General features: G+C 47.5%; 1 protein-coding gene across 1 annotated transcript in view; it reads right to left on the reverse strand.

The window, feature by feature from the left end:
• The window catches only part of FSD1 (fibronectin type III and SPRY domain containing 1), a 77,258-nt gene that overhangs the window by 26,202 nt on the left and 35,784 nt on the right, over nucleotides 1-15,272 (reverse strand). The window contains exon 2 of the mRNA XM_086947080.1: nucleotides 5,447-5,542. Coding sequence (XP_086803206.1) covers nucleotides 5,447-5,542 — 96 coding nt within the window. The remainder of the gene's footprint in view (nucleotides 1-5,446; nucleotides 5,543-15,272) is intronic.

A 15,272-nucleotide genomic window follows, 5' to 3' on the forward strand; every position in this document is an offset into this window, starting at 1 on the left:
CTGCAAAATTCCTGGACCAGCCTTACCCTCCACCTCTGACCTCTCTCTCTCTTCAGGAAGGGACTCAAGATCTGCTGTTCAACTGATTGCACTCGAGCAGCTAACTTGCCTCTCAGCGCCTTCATAGCCTCACAGATGCTTAGGAGTGCTCTACAATCCTGATTGATTCAAGTGTTTAGGAGATGTAGGCCTTTTATTTATCTGGCTTGGTGCCACATGGGTGCCACATTTGAATGTCTGGGTGTGGGCTACACAGTCTACCATGTTTTTTCTTTCCATTGTTTCAAGAATCTTAAATCGGTTTGACAGATTGTGAGTAGGAGTTGAATGCGTTTCCATATAGTCTTGAGTAGGTTACCATGTTTCTGCCATTTTTGAGTTTGGCTGTCTGTTTTCTGCATCTTTGTGTTTGTTAGATGGTATATAGTAACATATGTGTGCATATATGTTTGCTTATCTTGTGCCTCGTATATGTGTGAATGTTTGTGCCATTATTGTGTGTGTCTAATTTAGAATGTTAATTCATGTGTATGAATTAATGGGGTTGTGGGAATGGGAAGCTAGCGGCATTCTTTTTTTGAGTGTATGTTATGCTTGTATGTGTGATGTGATGTGTGGGAGAGCCATGTGACCACCTGGACCAGCTCCAGTACGGCCGCTCCACCACGCTCCTCCTGTGCTTCAGCTGCGACGCTCCCTGGTATCGTTGTAGCGCGCTGAACACTGAACTGCTGCTGTATTTGTATTTTGGCGCCTCACACGCATAGCGCCACTGCTGATTACTTGCCTCTCTCAGCGCTATTGGGATCATTATTGCTGTATTTGTATTTTGGCGCCTCACACGCGTAGCGCCACTGCTGATTACTTGCCTCTCTCAGCGCTATTGGGATCATTATTGCTGTATTTGTATAGCGCTTTTGTTCAGATTGGGCTTACTCGCTGTATTTCTGTAATTGTTACCCCTGTCTGCCTTCCACTCGGACCCTCCATTTTGTTGTCGTTGACCTCCCCAGGCCCGCCCCTCAGCCACACTACCGCCTCCCTGCTGCCCCTCCCACGCTCCGCCCCCTCCACTGTCCATTTATATCAGATGGTCCCACGCGCAGCGTCCACGCCGAAGGTGCGCCAAAGGTAAGCCCGTCTACGCCCGTCCGCGCCTGGACCGCACCCAGCGCCAGACCCCCTGGTCCTCGTAATGCCCACCCCTCCCGCATTACTTACGATGCCACTACCCTCCTAGCCCTTAACCCCGGCCGTTCCCCTTACTGCGTCCAAGCCGCTCCTGGACACACCCATGGACCCTTCACCTGCAATTCCTGCAAGTTCAACGGCACCAATAACAACTCCTCATCTACGAACACACAACAGATATCCGACCCCAACCACCTACAATGCATCCTGCTCAACACCCGCTCAGTCCACAGGCACGCCTTTGACCTCTGGAATCTACTAGACACCATCTCTCCTGACGTCGCCTTCCTAACAGAAACTTGGATGAACGCCACATCAGCCCCAGACATCACCATTGCCATCCCGGAAGGCTATAAGATCATTCGCAAGGACCGTACCGAACACACAGGAGGAGGAATCGCTATCGTCCATAAGAAATCCATCCGCATCTCAACCAGCTCAGACGTCAATCTCGCCAACTCTGAACACCTTCACTTCCAGATCCACATCGACCCCAAGACCACACTTAGAGGCACCCTCCTTTACAGGCCTCCAGGACCCTGCGCACAATTTAGTGAAGACATCACGGACTTCATCACTCCACACGCGCTCCCCTCCAAAGATTACATCCTTCTGGGAGACCTCAACTTTCACCTTGAAAAGAACAACGACCGCAACACCACCACCCTTTTGGACAACCTCGCCAACCTCGGACTTAAACAACTTGTCACTTCCCCCACCCACATCGCAGGTCACACACTCGACCCTATCTTCACCTCCAGCAATCATGTCTCCTTCGGCCACACCACGGCTCTCCTTTGGAATGACCACAGCTGCGTTCACTTTACCTACAACAAGCCCACACCCAACAACCACCCCCAACCCACTCTGCTAAGACACTGGAACAAAATCACCATCGACCAGATCTCCTCATCGCTTCTTCTAAACTCCCCAGCCCACTCCTCAAACCCCGACCAAGCCGCCACCAACCTCACCCAATGGTTATCCAACAGCGCCGACATCCTAGCACCACTGAAAAAACGACAAATCAAACTAGGCAGCAAGAAGGCCTCCTGGTTCAACGATGATCTTAAGAAATCCAAGAAACTCTGCCGCTCCCTTGAGAAGGCCTGGAAAAAAGACCCAACCACCAGTACCAAGGACGCCTTCAAAAACGCCACCCGCATACACCACCAACTGATCCGGAATGCCAAGAAAGCCGCTTTCAAGGACCGACTAGATAACAACGCCCACAACAGCAAGGAATTATTCAACATCGTCAAGGAATTTACCAATCCCTCGGCCAACTCCAACGACATCACCCCCTCTCAAGCCCTCTGCGACTCCCTAGCCTCATTCTTCCACAACAAAATTGCAGACATCCACAACAGCTTCGACAACCAACCCGAAGACCAACCCACCCATCCCCCTGCAGGACCCCCACCCCCCCTGAACACCCTCAATGACTGGAAGCCAATCTCCACTGAGGACACCATCTGTCTGATGAACTCTATCCACTCAGGATCCCCCACAGACCCATGCCCTCACCACATCTTTAACAAAGCAGACTCCATCATAGCACCGCACCTCCGAGACGTCATCAACTGCTCCCTCAACTCCGCAACCTTCCCGGAAAGCTGGAAACATGCCGAACTCAGCGCCCTCCTGAAGAAACCCACAGCTGACCCCACCGAACTCAAAAACTACCGCCCCATCTCACTCCTTCCATTCCCGGCCAAAGTCATCGAGAAAGCGGTCAACAACCAGCTCGCCGCCTTCCTCGAAACAAACAAATCCCTCGACTCCTCACAATCCGGCTTCCGAGCCAAGCACAGCACTGAAACCGCCCTCATTGCAGCAACAGACGACATTCAAACTTTACTGGACAATGGAGACACAGTCGCCCTCATCCTCCTTGACCTCTCCGCAGCCTTCGACACGGTCTGTCATAGCACCCTTTTGCAACGCCTCAGAAATGTCGGAATCCAAGGTAAAGCACTGGAATGGATCACCTCGTTCCTCACCGGAAGAACCCAAAGAGTCCGCCTTCCACCATTCAAGTCAGAGGCCACTGAAGTCATCTGCGGTGTACCACAAGGATCTTCACAGCCCCACCCTCTTCAACGTATACATGAGCCCCCTCGCGGTCATCGCACGCCAACACAACCTCAACATCATCTCCTACGCCGATGACACTCAACTGATCCTATCTCTCACCAGAGACTCGAACACTGCCAAAACAAACCTGCATGAAGGAATGAAAGAAGTAGCCGACTGGATGAAGCACAGCCGCCTGAAACTGAACTCAGACAAAACAGAAGTCCTCATCCTAGGCACCTCCCCCTCCGCCTGGGATGACTCTTGGTGGCCAGAGGCCCTTGGAAAAGCACCCATCCCAACGGACCACGCACGGAACCTGGGCGTCATCCTGGATTCCTCACTTTCGATGAACAGACAAGTCAACGCCGTTTCTTCATCTTGCTTCAACATTCTTCGCATGCTCAAAAAAACATTTTGTTGGATCCCCACCGAAACTAGGAAAACGGTCACCCACGCTCTGGTCACGAGCCGACTGGACTACGGAAACAACCTCTACGCCGGTACTACCGCTAAACTCCAGAAAAAACTCCAACGAATCCAGAACGCTTCAGCCAGGCTCATATTAGACATCCCGCGTAAAGAACATATCTCGGGTCACCTGAAAAACCTCCACTGGCTCCCCGTCAATAAGAGGATTACTTTCCGGCTCCTAACCCACGCACACAAAGCACTCTACGAAATCGGACCCGAATGCCTCAACACACGACTGTCCTTCTACACCCCCTCTCGCCAGCTACGATCATCCAACCAAGCCCTTGCCACTGTACCTCGCATCAACAAAACCACCATGGGAGGTAGATCCTTCTCCTACCTGGCAGCTAAAACCTGGAACTCACTTCCCACTCACCTTCGCCTTACTCAGAACCACCTAGCATTCAGAAAGCAACTTAAAACGTGGATATTTGACAAGTAATTCCCCACCCTGCTTCAAGCGCCTTGAGACCCTCTGGGTATGTAGCGCGCTATATACATTTATTGACTTGACTTGACTTGACATGTGTGTGATAAGGCTGTGAGTGATACACATCTGTGTGATAAACTTTGTGTGTGTGTCTCTCTGATAAGGCTGTTGTGATGAGTGTCTGTGACTCACTTTCTGTTTCTCTATATGTATATCTGAGAGATGCAAGTGTGTGTGATAAGCCTGTGTGTGATGCACTTTGTATTGTGTCTGTGTGAGACAGAGATACATTTATGTGAGATGAGACTGCATGTGACTTGACACTGCTTGGATGCAGGGTGCCTCACATATAGCAATCCACCGGCCTTCAGTGAGCTCTTGATGGTTAGTTGCCCGCCAAAGAGCAGCCGTGACTATCCTGCCCACAACAGTGTGAGACCCTCAGCTCAGTCTAGAGTCGACTGAAGGTCTGACAAAACATGTAGGGCGAGGGGAGATCTGACCTGGACCATATATTCTGGCGCAAAAGACACACTCTCTAAAAGTCAGCAAAACAGGTGTTAAGCACAGCGAGAAGAGGCCATAGGATGTCAGACAGCCACCCAAGCTCCACAGGTAATGACAGTGCATGTCTCAGAACAACTGGAAAAGTCTTCAAACACAGATGAAAAGGACTCTCACACAAGTTTCTTATTGAAAGAAATCTTATATACTGAGGGTGAAGCGATAAGGAAGGGGGCAAAAGGGTGGAAGATGCAGGGAGCAAAAGAGGCAACGGTGAGACCCAAGGAGAGAGACAAGCAACCAAAAGACCCTGGTTTAGACAGCTCTGGGGGGAAGTTAGGGGACCAGCATTAGTGGCTCAAAGAGGAGTGACGGGGAACCTCGGTGTGGGTAAAGCCATTCCAGACAATACAGAGATGACAATAAAACCTCTGGCTTCTGGAGAGCACAGTCATGAAAGACCAAAAGAGGTGATGATGAAGCCTCAGAGAACCAAGAAAGACGCGGTGAGCGTTGAGGTTGAAACCTCTGACTGGCGGAAAGTTGGGATGACAAGGCCTCTAGTTTACGGAAAGCCATGAAAGATAGACTGACCGGGGAAAACGCAGAGACCTTTGGTCTGAGGAGAGTAATGAGAGACGGTGAGAGGGCTGGTGAGGACACATTTTGTTTGGAGAAGGGTCATGAGAGGTCCTCAGTTGGTGAAAGACTGAGGAGTAATAGGGGAAAGCAAGAGTAAGCGGGCCCTGGACTTAGAAGATGCGGCCTCACCTCCACGTTCTGCAGCATCTGCTTCAGGACATAGACGAAGTTCTGGATCTCGTCGTTCTTCAGCGCCAGGGTGGTGCGGATCTTCCTCAGGTCATCCTGGGTCAGAGACAGAAACAAACAGAAGGTCAGACTCTGCAATCATCTAGTCGATGCTCTGAATTTCGACACTTTGCACACAGATGTATTGATCTGTTCTATAGTGACCCCATCACTGTATTCAGCTGAGATCATGCTGTGGGGTATGATTTCTACTTCTGTTAGGCTTGGATTAGCCTCATGTTTCTCTTCACCCTCAGTCCTGACTTCTACCTCCTCCCTTGTATCCTCACCTCCTGCTGGACACTTCAGGATGTCTACCCACGATGAACTATCTTCTCATGAACGATACTAGGTTTTTGGAGATCACTCCATCTACAAGACATTCCCTCATCATTTTCTGCCCTGACTGCTCTCTTTTCCTTTCCTTTCCCTCCTCTCCTCTCCTCTCTCAGCGCTATGAGGCAGATTTAGGATGGAATAAAACATTACGCATACAATTAACATATCACAAGCATTATGGCAAATTGGCAGGATCTGAACAAATGTATACTAAATGTCTCCCCACACCCACAACATTACCCAAATGGTGCGAGAATAAAATCAGTGACAAACTGTAGTAGGAGCCTCTAAACCGTTTAAAAAGGCATGCAAAAGATCACACAAAACAAGCTTGGCAAAGCCAATGGGTATGACACTGGCTGCAAGTCTTTTGCAAATGCAGGTTTTGTTGTTATGGCTTTTATAAAACTATGTCATTGGGGGATCAGCTGGGCACACAATGTAGTAGTAGACAAAGGCACTAAATGGAACTACTTTGTATCTGGATATTCTCCTTGTGAAAGGGCAGAATGCCACCACTCGCAGAGAAGATAGCCAATAGATGAAGTAGGCTGATGCACTGCCCCGTGCAGGATAGGTGAAAGAAAATGTGAATGGCAGAACAACTGACCAATGGATGAAGAGGGCAGGGTGAAAGTCCCCAAACGTGTATTATTTAACACAATCAAAAGGTCCTACCTGGTGCCAGACATAAAGAGACAGAACTCAGTGCCTTTACCGCAATAACATTGTGTCTCCACTTCTGAAGGGGTTGGCTCTTAATGGGAACATTGACTTCTTGAAGAGGGTCTGATTTTTTAGGGATACCTTTATCAGAGAGGCTGTCCGACCCACGCCTCCACCAGCTGATTACAAACAATACCAGAAGGAGAGGTCTTAAAAATGAACTTCTCTGGGAACAACATGGGACATTCCCAATTTATAGGTAAGATGTGAGTTACATCGCTACACAAATTTACCAGAAAGAGAATGTTTTAGAGAAGACTTTTCTTTTTAGGTAAGGATCGTAATGAATCTTCCCGGGTTGAAATGGCAAGAAGTTCAGAGTCAGTCGTCTCTAAGGAAAGAGAAAGTCTTTCCAGTGACACCGCCCCACTGACCTTGGTCACCAACATATGTAAATTATTCACCAAGCGTTCTTTGATAGCATTCATTAGATCCTATTTTTAATACACCGTGCTTTCCACTACAATCACGAACCGCTGATCTGCAAATAACACAATCTCAAGGCAGCCATTTTATCAACATAAGAACAAATCTATGTATCTAGCGGGCATCAGGCGGCGCACCACTGCACGTAAACGAGGGTGGTTACTCTGGGCGGGTGGAAGTGACGGACAGACACAATCCGTATTCACAGGATCCAACCAATGGCTTGAAGATTTCAGAGTTCACTCTTTATCAAAACATTGGCCAACTCCTTTCACAAGCCTACCCGTTTCCGAGTGCGCCGCTGATTATACATAGCTAGACCCGTGTCCCTGACGCCCATCTGACTCTTACATGCAATGTGGACATCACAATAAGGCAGAGTTTGTATTACAGCTCCGTCAGACCATCAAGTTGTTGCACATTTTCAGCTTTCGTACCATATACATGAAACTCACAGTCTTGTGCCTCGGCTGCAACCTTTTGTGTTAGTCAGTGGTCTTCACCTGATGGCCAACACCAACGCCTTGCTACACATGGATCCTTTAGTATAAAGACTCCGATTCCAAATGTCACAGAATTTTTGGGCACGGAAATAGCCAAGGGGGGAAAAACTGTTACTCGCGTTGTGGGTCCTCTCCTGCACCACTCCGAGGCGATTTCCTGGACATTTCTAATCCGACAGTCGGAATGGTGAATTTTCGCCACAGAAATTCCTCTAGGTTACACCTGAAAGAGGTGCAATGTATTGAAAGAAGTAAATTGCTACCAGACACAGTCAGTAAAATACTGATGAGGAATAGAAGGAAACTTGAATCTCCCACGTCCCCCTTAATTTGCATCCTTATGTATAGACCACCACTTCCCACAACTCCTTGCTTAGTTAATTTCCCCTCTTGTTATTGACCATGCAAAAACGTACTAATTGGCGACCTCAGCAACTAGGCAATTGAGAACAAATGAGGGCGGCCATCAATAGACCTGTTTGAGCTTGTTAGCCGTCTGAATCTTGAATAACACATATCTTCACCTATACACATCAAAGGCCACACGTTAGGCCAAGTGTGGACCTCAAACCTACACCTGTCCAACCTAATGGTCTCCCCCTATGTATGGTCTGACCATCACTTTATGAACTTCTCACTAACTGGTTTAGTCCCTCTAAAACCTCCCCCCTTGTCCAGGAATCTTTTGCAGAAGCTGGTCTCGGTTAGACCTTAATTCCTTCTGTAACTCTCTGGCAACAATCCTACCAGAACCCAACAATAACATAGGTAGGTCTCTATTCGAAAACCACCACTGATTGGCTAACGATAGCTAGCAACTCACAAGCCCCTCTTCATAAAACCAAACAGGTCAGATGACATGAAGCATCCAAATGGTTAACCGAAGATTTAAAATGAGCTAAACTTGAACTACAGTAAAGTGAACATAAATCGCAGAACTAATATTCCGCTGATAAAAAGAAGTATATGAAAAAGCACATAAAAGAATATAAAATACTCATCATGCAAACTAAATCAACTTTTTTTTTCAAAAACAAAATCGTGAACTCTACGAATAAATCAAAAGAGATCTTCGGAATTGTTTCCCAAACTCTCACAACAGGAAAGGGTCACTCTACCCATCTTGTCGAATCAGGACTTATGTGATGCAGTCAACACCTCCTTTATCGACTAAATTACGATGATTAAAGGCAGTATTCCTCCAAGCCCATATTCTAATGTAACCTCCTTAGAAGATAGGAACCCTGTCTTCCTTTCTGCCGTCTCAGCTATCAGCAAGGATTGCCTAGTGGATCTGCTGCACAAAGTCAAATTAGGTTCTCCAACGAATACCTACCCCAACGAGAGTCCCAAAGACAGCATTCTCTCATTTTCCTTACCCAGCTATTTAATTTCTCAACCTGTATCTTATCCAAGACAAAGTACCTGGCTCATTTAAAGAGGCTACAGTCATCCCTCTCCAAAAGAAAGCCGGCATAGACCCACTTGAACTGAAAAATGATCACCCCATTTCTCTATTACTCTACCTAGCAAAAGTAACAGAAGCACCTGTTGCTCGACACCTCTGCTCCTTGTTGTAGGTGTCTACATTCCTCTACCCCCTATCCGACGGGCTTCCATCCTGCTCATTTCACTGGAGTGGTCATCCTCTTTGTGATTGATGACATGTGTGAAAAAGGCCATACCGAGGCACTGGTCCTTGTTGACCTATCAGCGTCCTTCGACACGGTCGAACACAACCTCCTAGTGGACCGTGTCAAGGCCGCAGGGCTGCAAGGTACAGCGCTCGATTGGATCATTTCCTTCTTAAAGGACCGCTCACAATCTGTCCGCCTGACACCCTTCAAGTCATCTAAAGTCCATCAATGTTGTGGAGTACCTCCGAGGTCTTCCCTTTCGCCACATCTGTTCAACCTGTATATATGTCCTTTAGTCCACACCCTCCAAAAAATGAACGTCAAAGTCTTTAATTATGCTGATGGCATGCAGCTACTTTGCAACATTGACAATTGCCCCAAATGAAAGGAGGAATTCCAAGACACAATGCTATTCATCCGCGACTGGATGAATAGCAACCATCTAAAATTAAACTCAGATAAAACTGAGAATGTCATCACTAGAAGCAAGTATGACTTCTGGAATGCATCATTCTGGCCTTCCGTGCTGGGTGTCACTCACTCCCTCATTCAAGTCATAATTTCCCTAGTCATATCCAGAATAGAATAAGCCAACTCTCTCTAAGTGGGCCTTCAAAAATGTCTCCATCGTAGACTCCAAATAGTACAGATTCAAGCTGCCCGACTGCCAACAACCAAGACACTGCCATATTACCCCTTCGATGAACAACCTTCACTGGCTTCCAGTTAAAACAAAGAGCTATCTTTAACACTGGCTGTATCATCTTCAAATCCCGCAACGAAAAAAGCCCAGCCTTCATCGCAGCCCCAATCAAACAAACTCTAAAATCCATCCACAAGAACTACTTGGAAAACAAACAAACTCTAAAATCCATCCACAAGAACTACTTGGCTAACAAACAAACTCTAAAATCCATCCACAAGAGCTACTTGGCAAACAAACAAACTCTAAAATCCATCCACAAGAACTACTTGGCAAAACCCAAATTCAAAAAGAAGAGATCGGGTGGTTCCAGATTGTCAGCAATTGTCCCCCGCACTTCGAACTCTCTCCCTCTTGAAATCAGGACTGCCCCTAACTACATGAAATGTAGGCAGCTACTAAAAACATGGCTTTTTAGACAGGCATACGACTGAGGCATCACCAACAGCTAGATCAAGCCCTGTTACCATAGTGCCAAGAAACCGCTGGTGAAAGTGCGCTCTACAAATGTCAGTCACATAACAAGGAAGACATAGAGCGCAATCCATGCGCTATAACAGATCTATGTAATTCCATCGCAAGATATTGCATAGAACACTTTTTCACTGAAAACCAATTCTATTGCGCCGGAGAGTGGTGTGCTATGTAATAGACCTTCTATAAACCGATGCCCTTGGTTTTGAATTTAATGTGTGTAATAAGAAGAACTGCGGGAAGCGATAGTGCATGTGCCAATTGTAACTGTGGGAAAGAGTGAGCTATGCAGATGGAGGGTTTCAGAAATATTGTGGAGAAACAAGCGCCTGTCTAACAGACATACTGCATGAGAAAGTGGTGTGAAGGTGGGAATGGGGCGTTATTAATGTTTAAAGTACACTCTTGTGTGTTGAGAATTTAAACATTTGAAATTCTAACTATTCACAATAAGATTATTGTTGGTGTGTGTTTATCTGTTCCGGCTAACAAGCATTGGCAACGCCAATAGTTCTGGCTTGTTTTAGTTAGTGTTTATGCATTGGTGGCTGTGACAAGTCTAGATGCAGTAATAATAAACTTGATTTAAGTCAAGCCCTCGTTTAGATAGGCCACCCTTTTAAGGTCGAGCCTGTGTAGCGCATGCACTGCTCTGCAAGGCATGCTGTATTCAAGTATGGACTTGAGGCTCTGCCCACTTTCTGCCCATATTTTCTATGGGCTTTTGTCATTGTCCTTGGTGAATGCTGGCTTATAATTCGTTGATAGGCCTGTTAGTCCCTCCTTTGTACCAACTTGTCTTCATTTGTAACCTCCCTTGAGGACACCCCATGTTACGGGTGTTTGTCCCGGTAAGCTTTAATTACAGCCTCCAAGCACTATTTTGTTAAATGCTTTTCGCCACGTTCTCTCACAAGGCTTTATTTTTTTTCCCTCATAGCATGGCACAGCACAGTGGTGGCTGCGCCTTTGGTTTAGTTTCGGCTGCTTTGTGCCGCTGAACACTGGCACATGTGGCCCCATTCCGCGCTTTCTCGTTAATGGCGCGCGCGCCTCTTTCTGTAGACGAGCCGTGTCTAAGGAAAGGGGCGCGGCTGCCATTTAACTGAAAGCGCGGCATGGGGCGCTTTTGCAAACAACCATTTGCAATGCAATAGGTCTCGCATTTCCGAGAGTTTCGAAATGCTTGTCGGAAACGTTTCCTAGTTATGCTTCTTTGGCCAAACCCCTTTCAGAGGCCCCGCCCCACCTTTTGTTTTTATAATCCCACTTAAAGCCCGGCTGCACAGTGTCTTACAAGCCACGTGATGGACGGCTCGCATACATGAGGATTACTCCCTCGTCTGCCTTTAAGGAGATTATCTTTTCTCTTTCCGTTCTCCTTGGCGGAGCCGCAGATTCAACGTGGCCGGGGAGGTTTATGGCTGCTGATTCTTGCATATCTCAGCCCTCAATAAAACAAAATCACAAGAAAAGCCCACTCTGTGTAATTAATTAATCAGACTGAAAGGGGAAGGAGGGAATACAATCGAAAGGATTATGAGCTTCAAATATACAGCGATGCCCCGGTCTTTTTCAGTTTCGAGATCAGAGGTCAGGAAGCAGCGGGGGAGTCCTGTATTGCACACACCAGACACAGAACACTCAGTGACAGTACAAGGTTTTATCACACAGAACATATACTCAACCGAGAGCAGCAGGACAAGCTCTCCTTACACAGACTGCAGAAGTGAAAGCGTCCTTCTTACACAAAGCCGGCAGACGCGCAAGCTTCCTTTTCACTCGGAGCCGGCAGCAGTGCAAGCTTCCTTCTCACTCAGAGCCGGCAGCAGTGCAAGCTTCCTTCTCACTCAGAGCCGGCAGCAGTGCAAGCTTCCTTCTCACTCAGAGCCGGCAGCAGTGCAAGCTTCCTTTTCACTCAGAGCCGGCAGCAGTGCAAGCTTCCTTCTCACACAGAGCCAGTAGTAGTGCAAGCTTCCTTCTCACAGAGAGCAGGCGGCAGTGCAAGCTTCCTTCTCACACAGAGCCAAGTGCAGTTCAAGCTTCCTTCTCACATAGAGCCGGCAGGAGTGTGAGCTTCCTTCTCACCCTGAGCCAGCAGCAGTGCAAGCTTCCTCCTCACCCTGGGCCAAGAGCAGTGAAAGTTTCCGTCTTACACAGCCAGTAGGAGTGCAAGCTTCCTTCACACACAGAACTGGCAGCAGTGCAAGCTTCCTTCTCACCCAAAGCTGATAATGTAAGAGTCCTTCTCACACAGAGCTAGCAGCAGTCTGAGCTTCCTTCTCACACAGAGTCGGAAGCTTGTCAAACAACCGAAACAGGAAGTGATGCTGCAATTTTTACGCTTACTGGTGCACTCAAAATTATAACTTTTTTAATATAGCACCTAACACCACATTTGTGCCATTCAAAAGGGCTGTAAAGGAAATGTATTACTACTAAATGTAATGGTACAAAATGACAGCAATTACTGAACTGAAAGTAGCACTGCTAACGCCCATCGTAAATGGAGATAAGGTGGACAAGGATATTTGTGATATTTGTGGGGTATTTGTAGAGCGCGACGTTCGCTCCGGAGGGAGCATCTTGGCGCTGGTGAACTTAGGAAAGCCGGTCCAGGAGGAATTAGATGGAAGCCTTAGAGTGGTCATCCGGGAGTTTAAAAATCCATGTTTTCAAGAGCTTTCTGAAGGGTTTTTCCTGGGTTTGTTGTCTGAGGGTTTTGGGCAGTTTGTTCCAAGCTTTGGTCGCGAGGAAGCTGAGGGTTTTCGCGCCCTTCGTTTTCAGGTTGTATTTCGGGAGAATGATAAGATTGTCATCGCTTGAACGAAGGTGACGGCTGGGCAAGTAGTGGGGAAAACGTCTTGTGAGGTATTTAGGGCCTGTCTTATTGTAGGCACGAAATGCCATAATCAGGATTTTAAAAAGAATCCTTTTGTGGAGGGGGAGCCAGTGAAGCGAACGAAGCGCTGCAGAAATAGAGGACCTGCGGGGGAGACCTAGGACTCGACGGGCGGCTGTGTGAAGTACGCTCTGCAGTTTAAGGATGGTGCTCTTCTTGACTCCTGCGAGCAAGCCGTTGCAGTAATCCAGTCGCGAGATTATGAGTGCGACTGTCACCGTCTTTCTGGCATCGATGGGGAGAAAGTCGAAGAACTTTCTCAGGGATCTAATGGTTCCAAAGCATTTGCCAGCGACGGTTCTGGCATGCTGATCGAAGGAGAGTTCGGAGTCAAAGATTACACCAAGATTCCTAGCTGACAACACTGTCTGGGGGGGGGCAGCAGAGTTGTCTGGCCACCAAAGTGCTGGACAAAAGGTATTATTGGTGCCAATCGGGAGGATCTCCGTTTTACTTGAATTACATTTCAAGTGGTTATTTTCCATCCATAAAAATACTTCGGTCAAACAGAGTTTCAGGTTGAGTTCAGCTTTGGTAGATAGTTTGTCCAGGGGTACAATGAGTTGTGTATCATCGGCATACGAGGTGACAGGTATGCCGAATGATTCTATCAGATTAAGGAGAGGAATGAGATAGATATTAAAAAGGAGAGGGCTCAGGATAGATCCCTGCGGGACACCTGAGGGGACAAGTTTGTCTTTGGAGTGGAATGGGCCCAGAGTAATGGATTGGGAACGGTCGGACAGGAAAGACGTAATCCAGGAAAGGGCGGAGTCGGAGATACCAATGTCCCTGAGTCTACTGATGAGGATGGTGTGGGAGACGTTGTCAAACGCCGCAGTAAGGTCGAGCAGGATTAGGATGGAGTTTTTTCTCTGGTCTTGTAGAGTTTTTATGGTATCAGAGAGTTCGATGAGGGCAGTTTCTGTCGAGTGCTTAGGGCGAAAACCAGATTGTTGAGGGTGAAGAAGGTTGTAATCATCCAGATAGCGTTTCAGCTCGCAGTGTACTAGATGTTCCGTGATTTTTCCCAGAGCCGGGAGCAACGAAATAGGGCGGAGATTGGTAAGATCCGTCGGGGGTTTATTTGCCTTCTTCATAAGGGGCTTGACAATACCTTTTTTCCAACGGCTGGGTACTGTACCTGACCTAAGCGAGGAGCAGCAGTAGAGTCAACTTCTCTCACACAGCTCTAGTTTATATTGCTATTTTCAGTTATTTTCTGATAAGACTAAATGCTAATCATAGGCACTCTTAAATTTGATTAAATTACTTTTATACTCGCTATTTATGTAATTATTTTCCTTTTTGATATTATGTTTGTAATGTTTAAATTATTATGTTTAAACAAATATTATGAACGTACAAAGAAAAAGCATTGTTGGGGAAATAAAGAGGCATGAGGTGTAATTAAGGCTGTGGTATGTGGCTGTGGTATTCAGCAGCGCCGGAGTGGGGTTGTGAAGAAAACCTTTTGTCCACCCTGCATTTATTTTATTAGCTTATTTGTATACAAATGACACATTGCCTGGCGTGGGGCACGTGTGCAGCAGTGAAGTAAGCAACTCAGTTGTACCTTTTTTCTCGAAGTCCCGACTCTTATTGAAAGGTTGAGAAGTGATGCTCATTGGAGGAAATTACTTACAACGTGTTTAAACACAATGAAAACATCTATTTGCAGCAGCCAGGGCCGGCTTTAGTGCTGGTGGTACCTCATGCAAAAATGTTTGTTGACGGCCCCTGCAATGACCACCTCCGCCACGGATTCCATCACTACCACTCTTTAACCCCTCCCCTGCTGGTGATGGAACCGCTCCGTCACCAGCCACGGACACGCTGTGCTGATGATGGAGCGGTTCCGTCACGGCCCGCTCGGCGCGCCTGCGCGGCGCAGATTCCGCGTCTGTGCTGGACGTTCTGTTGAGCGGGCGGGGCCATGACGGAACCGCTCCGTCAGCACAGCGCACCCGAGGCTCGTGACGGAGCGGTTCCGTCACGAGCATGGGAGCGCTGCGCGGCCCCCCCACCCCCTTAGCGCTGCGGCGGTATTGCCGCCGCAGCGAAGGGGTTAACAGTG

Source organism: Lissotriton vulgaris, chromosome 12 (assembly GCF_964263255.1).
Source record: "Lissotriton vulgaris chromosome 12, aLisVul1.2, whole genome shotgun sequence".
Taxonomy (NCBI): Eukaryota; Metazoa; Chordata; class Amphibia; order Caudata; family Salamandridae; genus Lissotriton; species Lissotriton vulgaris.